Raw genomic sequence first — 25,984 nt, 5'->3', positions numbered from 1 at the left:
CTGAGCACAAAATAGGGGCTCCATGTTGCATTTTTGTGTGTATTAAGTTCCGAGGCCAAGCACCCACCCACAACTCTACCGTACCAATACAAGAGTTCCCCAGAAGGGTTCGCTTCCTTTAAATGTCTTAGCTACGGAGTCTCTAACAAAATGTGTTTTTGCTTTTGGAGGGGTTTGCTTTTAACCTGTTTGTGGGACTTTATGAAGAACTCAGAAATATCCTCTTGGCAGAGCAAGGGGTTTGAGGGGAAGTCCTCAGGACAGAAAGTGCCCTCAGCGCAAGTGCCTGTCCTGACGGCTGTGATGTCTCTTAGCCTCTATGTGGAGAAGGTGAGGAATCTCAAGGGGAGGAGGAAAAAGGAACAAGCATTGCAAGGAAAAAGCATAATCAGGTTTTGGGGATGGATTTTATTTGGGCTTCTCACAGTGGTTAGAGCCACTCTGTCTTCAGAACAATCACAGCACAGGAAATGTGTCACCAAGACTGCCCAGAAAAGTCTGACCAGCTGAATCTTATTGCTTAAAATACACATATTCACAATAACTGACAAAGGGTGATGTGCCTCACACAGGAATGTGTTAGCAATTGCAAATCTTCCGACTGTAGCACCAAACCCTTGACCCATCCCTTTCTTCTCATTTGCCTGGAACACCAGGCTCCCTCAAATCTCCCCGGCCCCTCAAGGGTCCTTCAGCTCCCTACTCCCGTGCTTCCATGTGCAGGGCAGCCTCATGTAGCAGGGGCCAGGCGGTGACACTGGACTCGAGTCCAGCTCCACCCGCCGCATTTTCATTTTCTTCTCATGCCTTTAGGGTCAGACACTGCAGTGAAGCCAACAGTAAACCTGCAGACCAGTTCCCCACTCTGACTGGAGAAGGAATCTTCAGAGGGCCAGAATCCACCCCTTTAACCAGTTAACTCAAACAGGGTTCATTTTGGTAAAACTTGATAGCCTTTGAGACACTTCAGTGAGTTGTGTGGGATTAAAAAAAAAAGGCGTCAGGAAAGGCATCTGAGGGGGGCTGCAGGCACACTCCTGCCTGCTCTGGCCACACATCGGCCATGTGCTGGACCCTCAGCAGAGGGAGGTAAGCCCTAGGGCACTGTGGTGGCCATCAAAGCCTCCTGGCAATTCTGGGTAGGGCCGATGCCTGGGCCAAAGCCCGTCTGAGTTGGACCGCGAAGATCCAGTCAAGCTTCTGTCTGAGGTTCCACCTTGGCCCTCTGTTCCGAGGGGGTTTGGACCCTCCTGGGGGCCGATGCCGAGGGCTGGGAGCAGCTGGGGAAAGCGGACAGGTTCAGAGCGCTTTCCGCTTACAGGGAACAGGACACAGGCTTCCGCGTGTCCATGGAGCAATGTGCAAATTGCAGTGAGGGGTAGAGTAAAACCTCTACTTGGAGCACAGTATCTCTGGCAAACGTGGGGACTGCCGTCAACAGCACTGCTGACACCCAAGTGCACAGTCAGACATTTGCTCAGTAAACAGTAAATGCGTAAAATAAATTACCTTGAGAGGGCCGCGCCTGCTCCGAACGCATGGGTAATGTGAACAGAGTGGCTGCCGCTCAAAGTATATTCACAGGAAAACAGGGCTGGGGGCTCACACACAATGGACAGACACACAGGTTACTGGAAAAGTCATTGTATACAGACTGCACTTGTTCAACATGGATTTTGGTTTTGTGGACTCCAAATGCAGACACTTGTTCACCTCACAGCCTCAGCTTTGTCTATTTTGTGTGTATGTGTTTATATACATATACATATATATACACATACACATAGATACGTGTGTATTCATATATATACAGATATATGCCTTCCTTTCTTAACCAAAACATCAATGCCTACTCTGAATATCATTATTCTTCATGTGAACAGGGCTGGGCAGGGAATGTTAGTTTCGGCAGTTTGCTTTCTCCATTCAGATTATTCTTATCAAAGCTCACCTGGTTTCTGAAGCAAAACTACAGGAATTAAGGATCCTGTGGTCCTTCAGAAGGGCTGCCTACACCCTCCTATATGGGCCACTGAGACTCTTTACATAGGCTACAAAAATTAGATACCCCACTCAAGGGGTGCTGCGGAGCAGGCAAAGGGCATGAAAACCACAGATAACCAAGGCATTTTTTTCCAAGTGGTCAGTTTGAAAAAACAAACAAATAAACAAAACAACTTAATTCAGAATCAAGAGAAAATACTGTGTGAGAGCCCGACTGTGGGCCTGCCCTTTCTCAGGACCCACAGCCTCATTTGTTCGTCGAGAACAGTGAGATGTGCAGGCCCGTAGACGTGTGTCTGGGACGCAGGGAGGGCACTGGTCACCCATGGGTGCAGATCAAAGGGCAGAGACAATGGGAAGTTGCACCTCCGTCCGCTGCCACACTGCAGGGCCTCCTGCTCATCCACAGGAGTTCCAGAGACAGCCCCCACCCAAGCCTGCACATTATTTATCTCCTGGCTCAACTATAGCCAGGCTCTTTGAAGGCCAAGTTGAGAAAAAGACATAAACTTCCCTTTTCCATAACAGAATTCTTGCCTGCCCATTGGTCAAGTTCTTGTTTTCAGCTTGCTTTTGTTGTTGTTTTTTTCTTTAAAAAACAAAACAAAACAAAAGGCAGGTATATAATCTTCCAGCCTGGAACCAGCCTGCAGCCAGCTAGATCCTGCTGAAAAGGGAGGGGCCCCTCCAGGACACCCTGGCACCGGGAGCTCGTCACCTGGAATTTGAGAGCACAAGTCCCTCACCAACCCACCACACAACTGCCAGTCAACTCTCCTCCCCACCACAGCAGAACACAATTCTGGCTCCACAGATGCTGGTAGCAAGGGGCGACAATCCCTGGGCCTCTGTGAGCTTCCTTCTTCATCCAGGGCTGAGACTAGCCACCTCCTCTGGACAGAGATGCAGCAAGGTTCTCATAAACTAACACCGGAAAGCACATCCATTCCATCACCAAGAGTCACCTCAGGGCACGGTCTCGTTCCCTCCTTGGGGGCTTCTGAACACACATCTCCCTGACCCAAGCAGGTAGTGAGATGTGACTTTAAAAGAGGTAAAGGGGAATGGGGTGGGTATGAGGAATGAGTCATAGGATAACTTCTCAGCCCTCCACGGCACTGTGCTTCTGTAGGGGGCAAGCCACCCACACCCCAAACTGTACCTGGAGATGCAGGAAAATGCAGGAGCAGGGGGTGCGGGGAAAGGAACACAGTTACTTAATGCTTCTCGCATGGTTTTCCCCTACCCTGGTTGCATCGCCAAGTTCTCAGGTATAGCCAGGACCTGCTCTAGCTGGGGGAGCTGCTACTCTGGGAGTTTGGGGAGTCCTGCTCATTGATGGTGTTCAGCAGTAGGCAGGCAGGCGGCCTTGGCAGGTGTGGATGCCCGGGCTCCTGGGCCTGCTCCTCGGAGGGCTGGCAGAGACCTTCCTCCTCGTCGCCAGGTGGCCGCACGTTGCAGCTGTCGCAGAAGTCCAGGGGCCCGTCCAGAGCATCGTCGATGAGCGCATTGAACTCTTTGAGGTCATCGTCATGGTGGCCCCGGTTGCACACACACACCTCGATGCCTGAGTCACCCGTGAAGCGGCGGTGTCTGCCGGGTGTCTTGTCTTTGTTGTCAGGGAGGGCACTGCCCTGCTCGGAGCTGTACTCTTTCAGAAGCTCCTCCTTACATTCGGAATCCTTGTCCAGGAAGGCCGTGGGGTCCACCTCCCCCAGGCCAGCCACAGAGCCGCTGGGCTCCATGCCAGAGGTTTTGGTGGCTGCTGGGTCTGCTGGCACGTCAGAGGGCTCAGGGTCAGTGACGCTTGGGGGTCGCGTGCTACTTCTGCTGGGCCCGGACAAGGGGCTGCTCTGAGGCCCCTGGGAGCCCCTGGTGGGGTCGGTGCCTGGGGGGCTGCTGCCTGCAGAGCCACACTGTGCAGGCAGCTGCTGCTGCTGCTGCTGCTGCTGGAGCTGGAAGGCACTGTATGGTGGGGGAGGAGTTGGAGGTCGGTTCACCACTTCCTCATAAGGAGGTAGTAAATAGTTTGGCAAAAACCCTAAAATGGGGAGGTAGGGAGGAGAAATTACTGCACTGGCAACTGTTACAGGACAGACTGCAGGCTCACACTAAACAGGTATCTCATCCCACCCGCAGCATACCCACTAAATGACAACTCTCAGGTGCAGGCAGGACAAAGGGCCGTGAGTGACTTTGCAGAGAAAGAGGGACAGACTAAGAGTAACCTATGTTAGCTTCTTGAAATCTGAGAGCTCCTAAAGCTGTTTCACAGGCAAGGACTTTTGCTCATCTGGAGTTAAAGAAGAGGTTCAGCAAATGTGGTGAACGGCCAAGAGAGTTCTGTCTGGAAGGGACCTGTTTCTACATACACCCGGGTCTCATGTTTCTGGCTCAGATTGTGTCTGCCATCTGTCTCCCATAGGCCTTGGGGTTAGGGGCCCTAACTTAAAACATCCTGACACTTCTTTCTCCCATTTTGCACCCACTTCCCCGATTTTCCAGATGTTTATCATGAAGAGAGCCTTTCTCTGGGAGGCTGGAAATCTGTGTTGCCTCTCACCCTGGTACGGCTGGAAAGACACACTAAACCTCATCCTGCTTCAGACCAATAGCAGGTGGCTTACCAATGCAGGATGAGGGACCTGTCATCAAGGCTTATTAGGAATATGGCAGGTGAGTAATCTTCTGTTTTGAGACACAGATGATCTAATTATAACAGTGATTGCTAGCATTTACTGAGCACTTACTATACACCGGCCACTGTGCTAAGCACTTAATTCTTCTAGATGAGGAATTCTAAATTCATAACTATTTTATTCTGTGGAACACACTGCAGAATGCCTTTGGACAGGCTGTACCACTGGGCCTCCACCAATCCTTTGAGAGATCAGTGGAAGGAACCCCAGGGATGTCAGGTGAGTGTGCCCTTCAGTGAATCATTGAGTTTCTTGGTTCTCAGGAAATCCCAATATCACCTCCCATTCCTGCCCTTTTTATGGCAGCCTCTGCTTAGGCATATCACATGGCAGGAAGCAAAATGGAGAGATTTCAAGCCCACTGACCTCAAAATCTCAATTCATTCACATCATACACCATTCAACAACATGCCTAACAAAAATCTAAAGGAGTAGAGATGCAGTGAGAATCCAGCCAGTGTGGAATGGAGCAGCCCAGGGGCTACATCCACAGCCCTGGCCTCTCCGTGCTCAAGGTGCACACCCTCTTGTTCCCACTTCTGAGACCCTGCTCTAGGCACAAAGAGGCCAAGCCCTGAGGCCCACAGTCTATGTGTCATACCCCCCACCCTCCCGCTCCCTCTGAGAGTGGGTTTGGTGGCTTCTGGAGTACGTACTGAAATAAAATGGCAGCGCTGAGTAATTATGGGCTTCCCGGTAGGCGATCAGGTTGATTTCATGCTGCCGCTGCTGGGCCTGAAGTCGATGCTTGGCTCGGCGGTGGTGGCAGACACAGCAGCAGCTCAGGATGATGATGATGGTCCACACGAGCCAGAACCCTGGGAGGGAAGGAAAGACAGAGAGGGGCAGGCACACCGTGAATGCCAGTGGGACACCAGCTGGAGGGGCTGCTCACTGCACAGGGCGACTCTGGGACGGTGCGCACCTAGCCGAAGCTAGTACTGCTGAGCCTTGCCCGGCAGTTGCATTCAGAACCTGTATTCAATTTTCATAAATGTTTGTACCAGAGTGAAAGATATGTGGGATGGAAGAGGGCAAGAATGTTAAGAAAAGTGACCCTAAAAGAGGTTACTCACTCCGGGGTGCCTCCAGGCTCTTGGGAGAGGGGAGGAGTGCTGAGGTGTTCGTCTAGCACCCCAGGTTCTCCTATATTTTTGGTCTGGTGGGCATTAAGTATGCTTACCTTTCAGGACAATGTGCCCTTCCTCTCTTAAGAGATCTGAGAAAATGCTTCAGCCTCTCTTGGTGCCCATCTCCCCTCCCCAGCCCTGGCCCACAAGGATGGCTCCCAGGCTCCCCACCAAGAATGAAGAGCCCCTCAGAATCCCCACAACTCAGCAGAAAGCAGTTGCAGAGGACCCCGGAGGGACCGCCTGATAAAAGTTTTTTCCTCTACCACTTTGCCTCCATCATACAGGAGTCACGGAAATTAGAAGCGGAAAAATTCTAATTGCCTCAGCCCATTACTTCCCTGGAGAGTATAAACAACTTCCTCTGCTCTTGACATGAGCTGGTACAATTCCATCTCACATCATCACTAACAATCCACTCCCCTACCTTGCTTTGCCTGCAGCTGGCTTAGACTGGGAAGCATCAGTGGTCTCCCTTTCTTCCTCCTGGCTCCAGAGAGGAGTAGAGGAGCAGGGGAGAAGCCCATAGCTCTCCTTTCCCCAGGTGGACTGTTTCTTCTCATTTCCCACTGATGTTCTCTTTGATCATATTTAGAGAATCCTGGCAAACCCTAATATAAGAACCCCTCTCCAATCTTCACATGTATACAGAAAAGGGTTCTAATTTGTTTAATAAATGAGGAATTTTGCTTTAAAAAATAAATACAGATTAGAGGGGAAAAAAAGATTGGAAATAAAAACACAAAAACAGTGACATCTTTAAGTTGTGGGATTATGAGAAGAAATTTTATCCCAATTTTTATTTTCTTCTTTCAAATTATAAAACTAGAAACAAAGTAAGTTAAAACTTAAAAATATCTGTGACTAATTTTTATTTTTTCTGGGTTAAAAAAATTAATACATTTCTGAATAGGCTTAAAAATTCCTCTGGGAATGTCTTCATACAATGAAATGATATGAATCATTTAAAAAATTATCCACAGAATACTATTTTTTACATAATAAGACGTTTCAAATACTAAATAGAAAAAAAAGCAATTACAAAACAGCATAAAATATAACCCCAACTTTTGCTTAAAAAAAGTATAAATATCCAGAGGGATGATAAGGAAGTTAATCATGAGATTATTCCTGGACAACAGGATTTTCTGTTACCAGTTCTTACTTTTTGCTTATCTGCAATTCCTGCATTTTCTAAGATGAACGTGTACTTCTTTGGGAAAAAAAAAATACTTTTTCTCAATTAAATCTGAGGAGTAGTTTTAAGGTGAGTTTTTATTAAATGAGACTAAATTATTTTTCATTTGCTCCCTATTTCTGAGGAACTTCAATTTTTTCCATTATAAATGTTACATATTATTTTTAATCATCTGTTCTGTAACTATAAGTTTGTGTTTAGAACATGTTAAGTATTTCTATAACTCTTATCAGAATGAATATTAAAAAAAAAAAAAAAAAGCTTCTCTCTCTTGGTAAACAATTACAAATGAATAAATCCCTGATTTTCTTCTCCTTTTTGTACCAGAACACAATAAATTTAAAGAGCCCATTGAAATCTAGGGTGTGGCCTCTGGCAACACCCAGGGTGTTTCTTTCTGTCCCCCAGGGGTGTCCTCTCTCAGTCTACCCACAGAGCCACCCCTACAGGGTAAGACAGGGCAGCAGTACTGCCTTCCAGCCCTGGCAGGCTGGCAACACCACTTGCTGCACCTTGCTGCTTTTAGCACATGTCACAGTTCAACAGAAACTTCTGCTGAGGTCTGGTGACAGAAGAGGCGGAGAACAATGAGGAGAGGATCTTTTCCCCTTTTCCCATCAGCAGACAGAAAAACCCCAATCCTAACCAGAGAACACAGACGTTAAGTTTAAGTCCGAAGTCTCCCTCGTGGTCCTTCCCAGAGTCACAGCAGACATTTGCTTAATCTAATTTAAACACTCCCCTCCTTTCAATACTGGCTGACCGGAGACTGGATACTGTTAGTGGAGCCCTCAGGGAGGGGTTTTGAGGCCAGAAAGGAGCTCTGGGAGTGAACTGGCCTCCCACTGCTGCCCTGTAACATCTCCTGCCTCTATGGTCCGGTCAGCTCCCAGCCTTGCAGGGTTAGGTCACACCCAAGGGAGGCGGCATAAGCAAGGAAAATGCACTCTGCTAAAGAGCCTTTCTCTGAGAACATTTTAGAAAAAGAAAGAAAGAAAGTCAAGTTGCTCAGTCGTGTCTGACTCTTTGTGACCCTGTGGACTGTAGCCTACCAGGTTCCTCCGTCCATGGGATTCTCCAGGCAAGAGTATTAGAGTGAGTTGCCATTTCCTTCTTCAGGGGATCTTCCCAATCCAGGGACTGAACCCAGGTCTCCCACATTGCAGGTAGACGCTTTACCCTCTGAGCCACCAGGGAATATTTTAGAGTCAAGTCTAAAAGATTCTGGGCTAACCACTTTTTTATATTACCTACATTAACTTGCCCAGCATCATATCACAATTCTTTATGCTTCTGTGTTACCTGATAATTTTAAAAGTACATTATCCCATGAGATAATCAGCACCTAACTCTACTTTTTCCCTCCTGTCACTTTTCCAATTGCTTCTTACCTAAAGGTAAATTAACTTGAAACCTTAATGCTGCACTATATATGATCGAAGGCAAAACTTCTTAGCTATTACAGCAGAGATTTTTTTCATGGTTTTCATGATGGCCAAATATTTCTGGTTCTCCCCCTTCTTGGCATGTGGGTAGGCTTGAATTTCCTGGCCCCATTATGATTAGGTGACATTTTGGGGCTACTTCTAACTAACAAATTGAGACTGGAAGTAACAGATGTCACTAAGAGGCCAGAACATTTCTTGCTAATGTGAGACCTTCCGTTAGATTCCCTTCTGCTATAGCAAGTCATAACATTCTAGACTGACTTCAGTGTCAGTCTGGCCCCAGAGGATAAAGAAGTAGGAACAAAGCTCCCGTCCAATCTGTGATGGACAGAGTGTGAGCAATAAACGTGTTGTTTTAGGACCTCCAGGAGTTTGGACTTGTTTATTACGGAGCATAACCTCTAGCCTATCCAGATTGATCCTTTATAGGCTCTTCTGGAAGAGAAGATTGCAAATGTTCATCAGATTCTTAAGAGAATCCTTGTTCCAGAAAAAGCCTAAGTTCCACTGAACTAGAAGTGTAATAGAAAAAGAGGTCTTGTCTTTTTTATTTTTTTTAAAGGAAAAATGAGGCAGGGTGGAAGGAGATTGGGGGAAGAAATGAGACAAGTAGAGGCATTTGTCACCCTTTGGCAAAGGGTTACCTTACCGCAGTCATATCTAACAGCACCAGAAAACTCGTATGTCTACTGAAATTCCATCAGTTGCTTCTTTTCTTGTGGTAGCATGGGTAGAAAAACTCTCCCTACTATGTACCATTTGTATATTATATAAAGTCTCAAACTGAATTCCAATTTCTGCATTTCTAATACAGTATCACAAAGTGACAGTATGGATCAAAACTAGGGGAAAACTGATGTGGGAGCAGAGGGGCCAAGTGGAGTAATGGGGCATTAGCATAGGTCCAGAAAAGCCCCCTAAGGACTGGTCCCACTTGATGGAGTTAATGTGGGAAGACAGAAGGCATTCTTGTCTGGCCCTCACACAACAGATCCTACTGGATTCTAGTCAAAGCCACGTCCCCACATCTTTAAAAGGGGGACCATCTAGACTAGTCCCTATGGAGCTGTGCAAACTTTTGATCTTTTCACTAGTTTTCAAACAAGGAGGAAAGTTTTTAAAAGGAAAACCTAAAAGAAGGAGCCATACAGAGAAAGACAGAAGCATGCCCTCCTCCCCAAACACACATCTACCCACAGATTACATTCCCCAATGACCTTTGAAAGCTGTGACCTCACTGTGGGGCACGCTTGTCATGCTAAGCAAAATGGAAAACATGTTTTTAAAAACAATCACAGTCCAGTGTAGGAACTGAGTCATGTGCCCCCAGAGTTCACTATAAACTTGGGAAAACACCACTCCCCAACTGGCAGGAAATTCCTCATTAGGAAGCCAAAGTATACTGTCTACTAGCTCTCCTCCTACCCCATAGGATGGTGGGTATCCTCCTTAGCCCTTGACAGCTCTTTCCACAGTGGAAAAGGATCGCCTTTTCCACTGTGGACAAGGCCTGAATTTGGGAAATGAAGACTTCAGAGGACTTGCAACTTCATCAGAAAGACTGGACAAGTTTCATATTCTAGCTTTGTCACCCTGGTCATTTTGTCTTGACTTCCCTCATCTGTAAAATGGGGAGAATAACAGTTTCTACCTACTTGGTCATTGTGAGGATAATTGAGTTAATGTCCACATGCAGAGTTCTCAAACCTCAACATTCGAGACCCTCCACAATCTGGGCCCACCACCCTGTGGCTTGGCACTTAAGAGTTCTGGAAGGGGGTAGCTTTGTGTGAGGCACACTAACCCGACGACTCAACTACAACTGACTGACTGGTGACTGAACATCCCAGATCCTGAGAAATGGGCTATGCATATCTGGCAGGATTGTCCTTAGAGCAGGCTGAGCTGACATGTGTGCAGACTTTACTGGGTGCCCAGCCCACAGCAGAGTTTTATGCACACCAGCACCCTCATCTCCTGAGTGAACCCCACGATCCCAGGGAAAAGGTTAACGTGATGCATGCTCTCTTCTTTCCCATGAAGCCTTGACCTATGGTGTTTGGCGTTCCTCTGCCTGAGAAGTCATCTTATCCTTCTCCATGTATTTAAATCCTATCCACCCTTTCTTTAAGGCCTACTTCAAATGCCACCACCTCCATGCAGCCTGCCTGAATTCTGTCCAGCGAAAGCAAATTCTTCTAGCACATACCCAGTGGTCTTGGCACACACACTCCACTTTCTACTTTGCATTAGTAGTGAGGCATGTTGTATTATTTCCTCTCTCTGCTTAGAGACTCCCTTCTTGATGGCAAGGATTCTGTCTCCCTACACATTTTAACACAGAGGAGGCCACCTCATCCAGCAGAAACTTGGTTAGAATTGCAAACTCTCAGGTCCACCTCAGACCTACTGAATCAAAAACTCTAGGACTTGGGCCCAGAAATCCACGCTTTAATAAGCCCTCCAGGAAACGCAGACACTTGCCAAAGTCTGAAACCACTGGAATAAGAGTTTGCTGAATAAACGACTGAATGATGATTGAAAGTACAAGAGCCATAAAAACGCATGGGATGATAAGGCCAGGTCTTAAAGCCTCAAACATGGCGGTGGTAAAACAGGACTTTCACTCCTGAACTGATGCAGACCCACTGATGACAATGGCCTATGTTACGAGAGATTAAAGAGACAGTGGAGAAAGGGTGCTGGTTGAAGTTTAGGTCTCTGTGTGTTTATGATGTGCTTGTGTGTCTGTGCAAAGTGGGCTCTCATGTGTGTGTGTGCCAGTCCTCAGCACACAGGAAAATTTGGCTTAGCGGTGGTATGAGGGTTGATGGAAATGGCATTTATTTTTCCCCGAGGCCTTCCCAGTAGGCAACTATGGTTAAAAAGGTACTCTGTCTGACAAAAACTCTGCCAAGGGTTTCCTGGCTGAGATCTTTTCCTTCCAAAGGAAAAAGAAAAAAGAATAACCCAAAGCCCATTATTTTCAGGCAGAGTTCAGAGGCAATTAGAGAGAACAGGGTTCAAAGTGACCAGAAGCACAGTTCTGATGAGAACTGAAAGGGCTCATTCCTACACTTGACCTCCCTCCTCTCCACATCTGGCCGAGGCCAGGCCCTCAAGAAGGAGAAAAACCAAGAATTCCGGAGAGAGGCGGAACGCTCACTGGGCATCTTCTGACCAAAAAGCCATTTCTGGGCACAAAGAGGAAGTTGGGCTTTTAGTCTCTGTCTCTTGAGAACTTGGCAAGCAACGGCCAAGTTGTACAGGGGTGAATCTTTCCTCCCCGGCCAGACTGGTCTCTGTCTGGCCTCCTTCTTTCCCCAGCTAACCACGACTGGAGAAATGATTAGCCACTGTGCAGCTCTTCCCCTGGCTTTCCTTAGGCCCGTGGGGTGAAGTGCCTGGTTCCCAGACCACCTGCCTCCCTGACACCTGTATCTCGCATCTCCCTGTCCCCATCACCCCCCTCCAGCCTTGGCATTCATGACCCAACTCTGGTGGCTACTGAGTCTATTCCGCCAACACCTCAGGAGGCTCTGTCAATCTGAGATGGGGGCCATTAGCAACTCCATCCTTTCTGCAACTGACGCCGCCTGGGCCGGGCCCCAGAAAAACAAACCGCAGCTCAGTGGCTTTTTGGCAGCCCAGCTTTGACTTTTGTTTTAATAAGGGGTGAGAGGGAGAATTTGAACCCTGTGGTTATCTGCGTTTTAAAACATTTAAACAGTCTGTCCACCTGCCTGGCACTTTGTGTTTCTCCAGTGAGTCCCTCAGCCCCACCCCTTCTAAAATAGCACCAACAACTCCAGGCCTGCCTGTGCTGCTGCTGCTGCTTATGTACTTGGAAGACTGATGGGGACATTTTGAACTCTGTTCTCTCCTTGGGAAGGAGTCTGCCCTTAATCACCCCGGAATTCCTCAGAGAGGCAGAAGAGCCAGTCATCAAAAGGGAAGTACGAGGGTGAGGAGACGTCTTTTTTGTAGGAACCACTCCCACTGGCTACAAGATCGTTTGCATCCAGAGGGAGAAGCTTCCCAGCCAAGAGTCTAATTTCCTTTCCATTTTAAACAACAGCCGTTCTAGCTGCTTTCTGACATATACCTGATGTGGGGTGAATGGGGAGATCAGAAAGGAGAAGGGGGAAAAGGGCAGAGGTGGAGGTGATGGCAAGGATGTGAAGCAAGCGGCAAAGGTTGTCTCCACATGGAGGGAGTGATGGGGGCTTATAATTCTCCGGGAAAACAATCTACTGCCCCCTCTATCAACGGACAGCTTGAGAACCACTGTAGTGCTGGTCACCTGGCAACGCTCTGCCCTCAGGACTCTCCCATCCTCCCCCCTTCTTTGTCCAGTATCCCCAGTGTCTCATCTGAGTTTCAGGAAGATCAGAATACAAAGTGCTTCAGTGAACTCTCTAAGTGTAGGTCACTCCCTGAAGCCCAGGGCAATGTCCCCATCCTTGCACAACTCAAGAAGATGCAAGTGGTCCTGGCCTCCACCGAGCCAGTGACAAGGTGGTGGAGCTGACAACTCTAAATGGCTCTGAGCTAACAGTAACAGATTAGGTGGACTGAGAAGCCTCCAGACACTTCAGTTTGTGATCTGGGGAAGGAACAAAGGGGGCTGAACCTCTATTCCTCCTCTCCAGGAGGGCTCTGTTGGCCATGACCTAAGGAAAGATTATCCCACCGAGAGGGACCCTCAGAAACAGAGGCAGCTCCTTGAGGATCTATGAGGAATTGGGAAGTCCTGGTGTTTTGTTTCTTTTTAAACAAGAAAATGGCATTACAGCTATCCAGAGAGCAGCCCGGCATCCACAGCAGCTTGACTGTTGCAAACCTTTCTTTGCAAAGATTGGGAGGCAGCTGGGCTGCCCCATGAGAGGGCATAAGTTGCTATCACTGTTTGGCACACCCTGAAGAGGGCATCCAAGAGAATCCCACTCAGAAGCTTCTGCAGCAGATCTGCTAACCATGGCCTCTTAGGAGGGGCTCAGACCATATTTTCCAGTCTTTAGCTCATGGTGTCCAAAGAGCACCGAAGCACTCCTCCTCTACAGAAGGATTGCTTCCAGAACCTAGCAGAGTCTGCTCGCCAACACTGCCACCGAGAGAGTAGGAACAAGGCTGACCAGCCTTCAGTTTCCCAATGAGCAGAGGCGGTGAACTGAGATGGCTAGACACCAAGAAACCCCCAGGCAAGGACTTACACCAGAGTTCATAGTAGTAGCTGCAGCACTGAGACTGTCCACAGCAGTGTCCTGTGTCACAGATGTAGCTCTGATTGTTGGTACCCACGCAGGTTTCCTTATCCTAAAAGAAATTCAAAATTTTAGCACATTAAATTATAGCTTTTAAATATCACCTTTCTTCTCATAGGGCTTCCCTGGTGGCTAAGTTGGTAAAGAATCTGTCTACAATGCAGGAGACCTGGGTTCAGTCCCTAGGTCAGGAAGATCCCTTGGAGAAGGAAATGGCAACCCACTTCAGTATTTTTGCCTGGAGAATTCCATGCACAGAGGAGCCTGGCGGGCTACAGTCCATGGGGTCACAGAGTCAGACACGTCTGAGCGACTAATACTTTCTTCTTATCCCCCTCTTTCTGGTCACCTATCCATCCTCCACCAAACAGTCTGTACCAATATTTACTCCATTGAGAAAAAAAGAAAAACCAAGCAACAACAGCAGATTTAAGAAAAATAATATTAAAGAGGGAAGAAGATTCAGTACACAAAGCCAAGTGGTGAAGAGCAGAGTTCTCAGAGAGAAAAACAGAGCAGAGTCCTCCTTGCTTGATGTCCAAGCTGAAGCACCCCATGTTCTGATGCTAATTTAGCCCATAAGACGGTCATGATTCTCCTGTAACTGGCTGTACATTTTAAATAAAACCAGCTTCTCTGTGAAAGTTCCTGGAATAATTAAGGCAGTACGTACTCTAGGATTAGCATCTGGTCAGCCAGTCCATCCTCCCTTTAAAACATATAATCTCCAAGGTTAATTACAGCGTGATTCAAAAGAAGGCTAAAAAACCTGCTACTAAAATTCTTCAGTCTTAAGAATGACTTGCTTAGGTGACCTAATGCAGTTTCAATTTGCTAGACCTTTTTTTGCTTATCAGATGATCTCTTAATAATCTTGACTGGATCTAGAATTCACACTGTCCCTTGTCAGGGACAGCTATAGAAAGGGCACTGCTGAGTAACCATCTAGCATTTTGCCAAATTCTATTCACAGCACTGGTGGATGGGAATAAAGGTGGAAGGGTTTATTTTATATTTCACAGTTAAGATATGAATCTTAAATAAACTTCAGTAAGTTTATAAATAAGCTTTATAACTTATTTATAAAAAGTTTATTATTATTTATAAATAAGTTTATAATAACTTAAATAAACTTCAGCCTCCAATGTCCTCTGGGCCACAGTACATGAGACCTATTAAGATGTGGCTTTCAACGTTTCTTTATCCTAAAGAAGCAACACAATCATTGACTGGACACCGTCTCTGTGCCGAACACTGGGCTAGGTATGAGAGACGTGAAGATGAATAAGACACTGTCCCTAACCTCAAGAAGCACAGTTAGGAAGGGAAAAAAACCCTGCTCAGCAAAGAAACTAAAACCACAGTATTGTATTTGCTGCTACTCAGGCTGACCCTGCCCACAGTGTACATCCGGGCGGACATCTGCCAGTGGAAATTCAAGCCACATAGTTGGTTCCTGTTCTCTGGGCCCTGCTCTACTATGCTGTCTACTTGGCCAAGGATATAAACAAAGCAATCCAAAGACTGTCTACAGGGCTAGAGGCTGGGGACCTGAAGCCACAGGGCGAAGACAAAAGAAAGGGCACGGCTAAAACTCAGATCCCTGGCTCAAAGCATGTTTCCACCACATCCTCAGGTGTTTCCTGGTCTTTAAGAGCCTTACACCCTGGTGCAAAGGGGTTTAGGAAGAAGGAAACGTGGGCAAGATACTTGTTGATTCTGACAACGACAGTTTTGTAACAGCACTGCACACAGAATCCTATTGTTGCCTCCCCACGTCCACCGTAAGTAAAATGGCACACCTGTAAGATGGCTGTCTGCTAGGATGTCTCCTCTGAGGCCTGATGCATGTGGAGAAAACAGATCTGTGCTCGATGCTTTTGCCAGAACACACCTCCTCTGACTTCAGAGCAAAATACTGCTTTCCTAAGGACATGAAAAATTTTCTCCCAAGTTTACCAGTCCCTGAAATGCCATTCTTCTGGCCTGGCTCACAAGAGCACAGTTCAAACTGTCCACATAGTTTCGAAAAGAGGCTGTGTTGCCTATACTTCAACACATGAAAGAATCCAGTGACACTTCTGCCTCAAAAAAATTTATCAGATGAGGTCCAGGCTTGGAACACAGGGTGGTCAACTGGTCCTCTGTGAGGCAATAAATGGAATGTGTTTGAAATCTAAACATGTGGCATCTTAATGACCTACTGGTGTCAGCTTTTCTCTTGGCTTTCCCATTCACCAAGATAGGAAGCCTGGTATAAACAGAACCCTGCTCTTTTCCCTGTTCTCTTTCCACTTTCCCAAGGAGAGCAGACTGTGGCAGCATCATGTAACTCAGTTTCCCAAATACTTTTTACCTAGGATATCTCATCCCCTGTTCTCCTCTCCCCAAATAGAGTCCCCAAGTTGTCTAGGATGGTCTTGGTTATGGGAACGGTCATTTTCTGCTACAGGAGGAAGGAAAGTAGGTGGGCAGTTAAAGAACAGACATACTCAGGGACCTTTACAAGGAAGAAATAATGGATTTGGAGAAGTAAATGGCAATCCACTCCAGGACTATTGCCTGGAAAATCCCATGGACAGAGGAGCCTGGTAGGCTACAGTCCATGGGGTCGCCAAGAGTCGGACACGACTGAGTGACTTCACTTCACTTCACTTCAATGATGGATTAAGAGCATAGCGAGATGTGAGCATGATGAGCTCCTCCAGAGAAAGACCTACTGGTAGAGGAGAAGAAAATTCAGAAGCCCTGGGTTTGGTCCTAGTTCTGCCATTACCGAGGAACAGGACTCTGGGACTCTGAGTCACTCACTCAGTGGCCGAAGAGTTAGTTAAGATGCTCACTCATGTCTCCTTCAACCTGAAGAGTCTACCAGCCTACCCACCTCCCATTCCTTTCGGCAGCTGCTGCTGCTGCTGCTAAGAAGCTTCAGTCGTGTCCAACTCTGTGTGACCCCATCGACGGCAGCCACCAGGCTCCCCCGTCCCTGGGATTCTCCAGGCAAGAACACAAGAGTGGGTTGCCATTTCCTTCTCCAATGCATGAAAGTGAAAAGTGAAAGGGAAGTCGCTCAGTCGTGTCCGACTCTTAGAGACCCCATGGACTGCAGCCGACCAGGCTCCTCTGTCCATGGGATTTTCCAGGCAAAAGTACTGGAGTGGGGTGCCTTTTGGCAGTAGCCAATGCAAAAGTCCCTGTAACCTATGTCTCCTCTCAGTCAAAGCAAAGAATAGAGGTATGCAAATGTTGCTTGGTGCTCTTCTACCCTTCCTGTAGGAGGAAGTCACCCAGAGGACTTTCAGGGATCTCCAGGCAGCTCAAGATCCAAATGGTTAAGATTCAGTCAGATCTGGGTTCAAAGTCTGGTTCTCACTCTATGCTTATTAACTGTGGTAACTTCAGTAGTAACTAAACTTCTCTGAGCTCTTAATATCAATGTTATTCTGAGTCATTATTGCTGGGCATGAAAGACCATTCAATAACAAGCACTTTGCATTCAATGAGAGACCATTCAATAAAGAGTACTGTGGATTCACTTAGAACTATTTCTCAGAACAGTAAAGCTCACTGCCAATGTGGGCTGCTCCAGACACATAAAGAATAGAAAAAGGAACTGGAGAGAATGCAATGGAAAGTTCAAATATGAAAAATTCTCAGCACTCTTCATAAGTATCCTTTGCTTTTCTTTCAAACGTCTCCAAGGTCTATACACAAATTACATTGTTTAGGCTGTCTCCAGTGGGAAGTTAATATCCCACCCCTCCTCTCCCCTCCCCAAAGGTGAATGAGAGAATAAACTGTGCCCTTCCTATGGGCAAGAGCTCTGTCTCTTTAATCCCCATCCCTAACTCCAAGAATGGGCACAGTGCTGGGCACACAAAGGTTTAGTGAATGAAACAATGGCTATGCAGCCTCCATGAAGGCAGAATGAGCTGGGGTGAATAATACTGAGTACCTGCTATGTACTAGGCACTGTTCTAAATTCCTTACAAGAGGATGAAGTGGGTAGTAAAAGAGAACTGAAGTCAAGAGAGGCTAAGTAACTTGCCATGCAGCTAGCTAATTCATCTGACTCCAGAGCCTGAGCTTTTAACTAATAAACTAGAACATCCTTGGTTTAAGTTATACTTCTTCACTTGCTTTTAACACTTCAGATGCCTAAATCAGTTCAGTTCAGTCCAGTCGCTCAGTCGTGTCTGACTCTTTGCGACCCCATGAATCGCAGAACGCCAGGCCTCCCTGTTCATCACCATCTCCCAGAGTTCACTCAGACTCACGTTCATCGAGTCCGTAATGCCATCCAGCCATCTCATCCTTGGTTGTCCCCTTCTCCTCCTGCCCCCAATCCCTCCCAGCATCAGAGTTTTTTCCAATGAGTCAACTCTTCTCATGAGGTGGCCAAAGTACTGGAGCTTCAGCTTTAGCATCATTCCTTCCAAAGAAATCCCAGGGCTGATCTCCGTCAGAATGGACTGGTTGGATCTCCTTGCAGTCCAAGGGACCCTCAAGAGTCTTCTCCAGCACCATAGTTCAAAAGCATCAATTCTTCGGCGCTCAGCCTTCTTCACAGTCCAACTCTCACATCCATACATGACCACAGGAAAAACCATAGCCTTGAGACTAGACGGACCTTAGTCGGCAAAGTAATGTCTCTGCTTTTGAATATGCCTAAATAAATCCACTAAAATCCCCGAATACAATCAACATTTTGTCTTTGATGGAAAAGATAAGGTCCCTGCCCTTAAGGAGCTCTTTGACTTTGGGAACACTTTCTACTTGACAGTGAGGAGGGGCAACATGCTTGGGGCTCCTCCCTTCTTTGCTTGAAAGGTCATTATTTTCACACACAAATTTTCTGCAAAGTAAAATGGTGTTTCATCGCATTGTGGAACATGGGGCCTTCACCTGTTCCTTCAATATTTATTGAGTACCTACCCTGCACCAACACTGAAATAGCAGTGGGGCACAATGGGCAAATAAAAGGTGAAAAGTGGGACTTCCCTGGTGGACAAGTGGTTAAGAATCCACCTCCCAGTGCAGGAGACATGGGTTCAATCCTTGGTCCGAGGATTTCACATGTTGTGGGGCAACTGAGCCCATGCACTATAACTACTGAGTCTACACTCTAGAGTCTATGCGCCACAATTACTGAGCCTGCCTGCTGCAACTACTTAAATCTGAGCACCCTCGAGCCCGTGCTCTGAAACAAGAGAAGCCATTGCAATGAGAAGTCCAGGTACCACTAGAGAGTAGTCCCCACTTGCGACAACTAGAGAAAGCCTGCATGCAGCAATGAAGACCCAGCACAGGCAACAATACATAAATAAAATGTTAAAATAAAATAAAACAAGCTTAAAAATAAATAAATAACGGCCAGAAGAGTCATGGTCTTTACCCTCATGGAGCTTAAAGTCTAATGAGATGATAAAGTAATCATACAGATAAAATTGCAAGTAGAAAAGAAAAACACCTCATTTGGTAAGAGTTTACAACAGAAACTAGTTAACTAGAAACTAGTTGAGGAGGTCCAGACAGCTGTGAGGAAGGTAAGCCTGAACTGAGATTGCCAGTTTGGTTAGAAAGTTAGTAACCAAGGAAGACGGGTGGGAAGAACAGAGGAAACAGTACCAGGAAAGTCCTTCAGCTGGAGATGCTTGAAAAAGTAGGTAGCAAGTTAGGTGAGTGGGGGTGAGATGAGATTTGCATTTTAAAGCTACTTCTCAGCAATGTTCCATTTGCACAAACTCCTGGCCCAAAAATACAAGAAATGTAGACTTGTTAAAAAGGAACTTTGAGTGAATAACACATGCTCTTATGCTGAGGTCTTTCACCTCAGAATAACTGTGGTGATGACCCTCAAAATTCTGATTTGTTATCGGTGTGACTCCTGGTAGCACAGTGACCAGCTGCTCTAAGAAACAGGGCATATATGGTCACCAAACAAAACGCACAGGCAGGAAGAACCAGTAAGCAAGACCAACACTGAACTGGAAAGAACATTTTTTACAATGGAAAAGGATGAATAGTATGCCTTTGCACATATGCAAAAAATTATCTCATCTTTGGCGGCAGCATAAACTATGGGACTAACATCATTTTCCTGAAGAGTTTCCATGTCTTTGAGTTGCTATTCTTAGCTGAGCCACTGTAAAGGTCAATTTAATCAGTGTAAGAACTTTCAAAATGCCAGCATAAAAAGAGACACTGGGCAATAATAGTTCCCCAGGGATGGTTTTAATTTGCCAATTTATGGGGCTGGAAAACCCTGCTAGCAACTGGCAACAGCATCTTCATGCCCTTAGGAAAGCATTAACATTTAATAGTGAAAAATAGGAAAACTAAAATCCTTCACAAGTTGCTAAATCACAAACGCTAAACCTCTTGGCTGTTGGATACTAGTGAATTTGGAGTACCATCTCTGGCCTTCTCTACAGGGAAGAGGAATGATTTCCTAACGGAAACACCCATTTCTAAAACTGAATAACAAATATGTATTGATATCACTTTCTCCACAAGCCAGGCATTGTGTTAGATGCTACAGCTACTGCACTGAGCAAGAGACTCTAGGGGAAAAGATCCTGCTTCTGATGATATAGCTGAGTAGGTAACTTAAAAAATAACATTATTTCAATTATATAGCTGAAAGCAAGAAAGAACCCCAGGGCCAAAAATGGTGGTGGTGGGGAACTAGAAACTACAGTGATAAATGAGATCAGCTGGTGTTGTTTCCAGTTGCTGTGGAAAGGAGCTGTTTTATTTTCTTGAGTCCACCTAAAACAGGCACTTGGAACTGAGTTCCAATGTAAGGTGAAGACCCTCAAAGAGAGAAAGCAGACTAGAAAAAAGAGCCCACTGGCACACAGCAACAATAAGAAAGGTCTGAATTGAGAGGGAAAAAAGTATCTCTTCTAATAATCTGTAACTACAAGCCTTTCCACAGGCTATCGAGATCTGAACTATTGAGAGCTGAGTGCCGAAGAATTGATGCTTTTGAACTGTGATGTTGGAGAAGACTCTTTTGAGAGTCCCTTGAATTGCAAGGGGATCCAATCAGTCAATCCTAAAGGAAATCAGTCCTTAATATTCATTGGAAGGACTGAAGCTGAAGCTGAAACTCCAATCCTTTGGCCACCTGATGTGAAGAACTGACTCACTGGAAAAGAACCTGATGCTGGAAAAGATTGAAGGCGGGAGGAGAAGGGGATGACATCAGAGGATGAGATGGTTGGATGGCATCACCGATGCAATGGACATAAGTTTAAGCAAACTCCAGGAGCTGGTGATGGACAGGGAAGCCTGGAGTGCTGCAGTCCATGGGGTCGCAAAGAGTCGGACACGATTGAAGGACTGAACTCAATTGAGCTACATAGTCTGAGAATCCCCAGGCCAAAAGTTTAACACAAAAAGTAGTCCCAGAATGAGACATCTGGCAGAGGAAATGTAAAATTCTAAAGAGACCTACCCTCAATCACAGCAGGAAAGATGCCCACAAATAAAGCTCTCTGCTGAAGATGAGCTCAAGCAAAATGTAAAAACTATGTAAAAATACAAACAAGATGTGGGAAATTCAATTAAGAGCAGGGTAAGACTCTCCAAAAAAAAACCTTAACAGAACTATCAGATAAACTGTAATACATATACATATTTCAAATGATTAAAGCCAAAAAGAAAAAATGAAAAACATGAGAAAAGAACGTACTAAAAAAGAAACAATGACCAAATGGATTTCAGGAAAAAAAATACAACTTGTAGAAAAATAGTTATTAAAATTAAAAATTCAGCCGGTGGTTTACACAGAGATTAGACCGTGTGAAAGAGAGAATCAGTAGACGGGAAAGCAGATCTGAGAATATTACCAGCAACCAGCTTCTACCGATTAAGAGGAAACACAGAAATGGAAAATAAGAAATGAGGTGCTAAAGAAGGAAAGAAGAAAATGGAGTCAATATTTAAAGAGACAACAGATTAAAGATGGAACTTTCAGACAATAATAAACTCACATCTGGGCATGTTGTTTGCAACTGGAGACCAACCAAGACAAAAAAGATCTTAAATATATTCCAGTGAGGGAAGACTGAAAATTAACAAGTGAAATTAGAATTTAAAGTACTAATAAGCTTCATAAAGATATTAAAACAGGATAATAGGACAAAGGCTTTTAGATGGGACAGTCAGGAAAGGCCTCCTTAAGAAGGTGATGTCTGAGTTGAGCCCTGAATGATGAGAAGGAGCCAGCTTAAGCAAATCTGTGGGAAATGTGTTCTAGGCAGAAAGAATGTAAAGTACATGCCAAGACACCAATGCAAGAATGAAACTGGTGTGCTCTAGGAAAAGACAGAAGGCTAGCATGGCTGAGCACAGTGAATCTAGGGAAGAATAGTGTGAAAGGAAGTACTGAGAATTCAGAATGAGGCCAGACCTCATATGCCTTGTACAACAGAGAAGTACCTTTAACTCAGAATCAGCTATCTTTCTTCTATCCTAGACAGACTCTTGGAGGGCATGGCCACCCACTCCAGTATTCCTGCCTGGAGAATTCCATGGATGGAGACTGGCAGGCTACAGACCATGGGTTACAAAGAGTTGAAGTGACTGAACACACTCGCACGCCGAGACAGAATCTTTAAATTCTAAAAACGAAACACTTTCACGTCCTTTGCAAGTGGTCATAAAATATAAATACACTGTTTATAAAGTTTTGTGAATTTACCTCTATTTTTATAATAAGGAAGTTAAAATCACTTTTCTCCTACTAATAGTTTTAAGGCTGTTTGAAGAGCTGAAGGAAACAGTAACTGCTCAAAGGTCCCCCCCCACCCTTTTTTTCCCCCAGCTGCTCTGTGCAGCATGCAGGATCTTAGTTCCCCAACCAGGGATGGAACCCATGCCCCCTGCACTGGAAGCAGAGTCTAAATCAATGGACCACTAGGGAAGTCCCCAAGGGTGGGAGGACATCACAGAAGAGCTGGGGATGAAGGAAAGTAAAGTGAGGCAGAGGGATGATTCTACAGGAGTCGTGGCCCATTGTTTCCCAGGTGTTACTCTAATCTCCCTTTGATGGTAGGGACTGTCACATTCTCCTTTTGTATTCTTCCCAAGGTATACTACACATGACAATTACTCCTTTAAGCTTTGCTAGCTATGGTTTTTTCCTTTCTAATAAGGGGCAAGGCCCTGCTAAGATGTAAACCAAAATTCTGCTTTGTATGCACTAGGGTACTAGGAATGGATTTTTATGCTACTTTGTTGAGCTCAGTCATTTTCCGGAAGGACAAACAGCCTGGGCATGCTTCTCTAATCAAGCCAATAAATCTAATCTGGTAAGACTCAGCCTCACCCCTCAGATTTGATAGCGTGCTTTCCCCTTAAGGACTCAAAGCTCCAGCTGTCTGGCTTAGGAGCACCCAGTCTCCCATACGCTGGTTGTAAAGTACTTTAAAGGGGAAAGCTAAACCCTGGAGCTAGTGACACACTTGGAAAAAGCCTACAACCAATGTGGGGAGCTGCTTCAAGATTTGGCGGCAGTATGTGCTGCTGAAGAAGAGTTTCTGGGACCCCTGCTGCAGTAGGGATTTGGTCCCTGTATGCCAACCTGTGAGGGTCTCCTGAACAATTCTCTCTAGGACTCTCAGAGACTGACTCTCTCCAAGAATCTGAGGTAGCACAGCACAGTGAATCAGAAAAAACCAGGGCATCTCACAAATAAGTGAATCTGCCCTCCAGTGGCCAGGAACACATTTAGACAACAAAGGCAACAAAATAGAGATGCATTTCCCAAAGTATGGTCCATAGACCCCATATCACTTGGGATGTTTGTGAAGAATGTAGACTGAGAACCTCTGGGGCTAGAGACTGAAGATTTGCCTTTTAAAATATACTCCCCTGAGTGTATACATGTATACGTACAGCTTTGCGGTCCACCTGAAACTCACAACATTGTTAATCACCTACACTGTACTACACAATAAAAAGTTCTTTAAAAAAAAGCAAACTCCCCTGGTTATGCTCACATATATTTAAATTCAACAACCATTGCCATAAATTTATAACAAATATACAGCATATGCATTTCTTTACCTCTAAAAGTGGAAGAGATAGACATCCACTATATCTCTTTCTATAGTCTTAAACACATCCCAACAGTTACCCTGAAGAGTTGTCACTTAGAAACAAAGCCCATAAAATTACTTATACTCTCCTGCCTCATTTCATAAAAAAATACAAAGAGATCATAATCGTAATTTTTTAAAAAGGTGAAAGGTCAAGTAAGCTGCTATCCACACCAGTCCTGCTGCATTGCAACTGGAGCCTCATTAAGCAGCCCCCAAGAGAGCAGCCAGCAAAGAAATTAAAATCCATTTCCTGCGTTGGATTAGGAACCTGAATAACAAACTCAGAAAAAGCCGCTTGATCCTGGTAGGAAAATCCCAGAGCAAAGATCGGAAGTTGCAACACAGACCATGGTTTTATTAAAGGCTACTTGTCGATGTCCCCGTGCCTGCAGGCCTGTGGGGTCTGGCCGGTGGGAGCAGCTCAAGACGCTGGGTTAACCTGCCACTCTTTCACCCCTGGACACTTACAAGGAAAAACAGTTCTCCCTTGAGGTATCCTGGCAATCCCTCATCACTGGCTTCTTCTGCCATAGAATAAATGCACCGAGAAGTATGCCATCTTCAGCAAGGGCTGGTGCAAAGCTGAGGGACAAAGTAGCAGGGAGCATGTGACAAAGCAAGCAGCACTCAGAGAGCAGGAAGGCAGTTCTACTACAGTGTCTGCACAGCTGGCCAGGAGGGCAAGTCCTTTCCTTCTGTATTAGCTGGATCATTGCCCCTCCTGTTTGAAAGCAGGGATTGCAAACTGCTGGCCCATGGGCCCACTACTGAGTTCTATGTCCATGTGGTACCTTCGTGTTACAATTAAAAAAAAAAGAAAGAAAATAACTGTCAACATCTTAAAATGAAAAGGATTCATACAGAAATTCTGATTTCCAGCTTCTGAAAATCCCAGGGCCATATTAGATAAGGTCACAAACGCACATGGCCTCTAGCTCCACCTCAGCCTCCCCAAAACCCCTACTGTCCAAAAACCCCATCTGCTTGACTCAAGCATGTCACTGCCTAGTCCCTGTGGGCAACTGATGAGCTCCTCCTGCTCTCAAGTTCAGTAATACCCCATTCATCCTCTCACTCTGAGGTTAAGGCCTGCTCAGAGGCCCAAATATGAATGGCAGACATCTGAACTCTCTAGACCGAGGCTCCAGCTACATCTTACACGTGCCACGCAAAACAGCTACCTAGACAAAAAGGAGGGTCCCTCTTCTCTGACTGAGGAGAAGATCTCTAGCCAGTCAGGAAAACCTCCAGCCACAACACTCAGGAAATGAGACAGAGAACCAAGCTCTGCCTGGTGCCTGTGTTTATCAAGCATCTGGCTGGGCGTTTTTATCCAAGTTACATATTCCTCTCTTTGTACAGGAAACCAGGAAACCGACATTCAGAGTGATCACACAGCTAGAACAAGTTTTCTGGATCTAAAGCTGAAATTTTAGTGGGAAAAAAACCTGAATGATTAGCAGTTATCCTAAACTTTCATGCTGGATGCTGACAGGCACAAAAATGACAGATAAGACATGGACTTTGCCTTTGAGGAACTTTGTAATTAGTAAACTGTTAGGGTAAAAAAAAAAAAAAAAAGAGCTTCTGTTTGAGTTCTTATTGCTGAAAATCTTCCTAAAATATTCAGGTTCATTTTGTGCCTCAAATACAGTCTAATCAACAGAATTCATTCCTTTTTTTTTTTTTCCCTCTAATAATGTGGCAAAACCTCAGCGTCATAATTTGAAGCAATGATGGTTATATACACAACACACAATCTAGTCAGTTTATATAATACACAGTTTTACAGGTCTCAAACGCTTTTCAACAGTCAGCCTCGCCTTTGAGCCTGCCAGCCAGTACCCAACAAGAGATCAGAAGTCCTACCACCCTTATCTTACAAAGGAGGAACTGACACCTAGCCTAAGGCTGCAGATGAATTGAGACTGTCAAAACTCGGATCTTCTGACTTTCTGTTCAGTATTCTTTCCACGACTGGGCTCTAGCTCATCAAAGTCATTGCTTTACCTTGAACATGGCTCCTGATGAAATCAACTTTGCCCAAAAAGAGGTGCAGGTTTCAAGGGGATATGAAATATTGAAGGTACATGTTAACTTGTTGCTAATGTACTTTGAGAAAGACTCAC

The 25,984-nt window shown here is 45.6% G+C and overlaps 1 protein-coding gene across 2 annotated transcripts in view; it reads right to left on the bottom strand.

Moving 5' to 3' along the window:
• Window positions 1-390: 390 nt before the first annotated feature.
• Window positions 391-25,984, bottom strand: part of LOC128071174 (WW domain binding protein 1-like) — a 59,669-nt gene continuing 34,075 nt past the window's right edge. For both annotated transcript variants that reach the window (XM_052664141.1, XM_052664142.1), the window contains exons 2-4: window positions 13,693-13,795; window positions 5,360-5,521; window positions 391-4,045 (exon numbers count right to left, since the gene is read on the bottom strand). In XM_052664141.1, coding sequence (XP_052520101.1) covers window positions 3,294-4,045; window positions 5,360-5,521; window positions 13,693-13,795 — 1,017 coding nt within the window. In that variant the 3' untranslated portion in view covers window positions 391-3,293. The remainder of the gene's footprint in view (window positions 4,046-5,359; window positions 5,522-13,692; window positions 13,796-25,984) is intronic.

Source organism: Budorcas taxicolor, unplaced genomic scaffold (assembly GCF_023091745.1).
Source record: "Budorcas taxicolor isolate Tak-1 unplaced genomic scaffold, Takin1.1 scaffold275, whole genome shotgun sequence".
NCBI lineage: Eukaryota > Metazoa > Chordata > Mammalia > Artiodactyla > Bovidae > Budorcas > Budorcas taxicolor.
The sequence above is the reverse complement of the archived record's forward strand: the minus strand, read 5'-3'. Positions and strand labels throughout refer to the sequence as shown.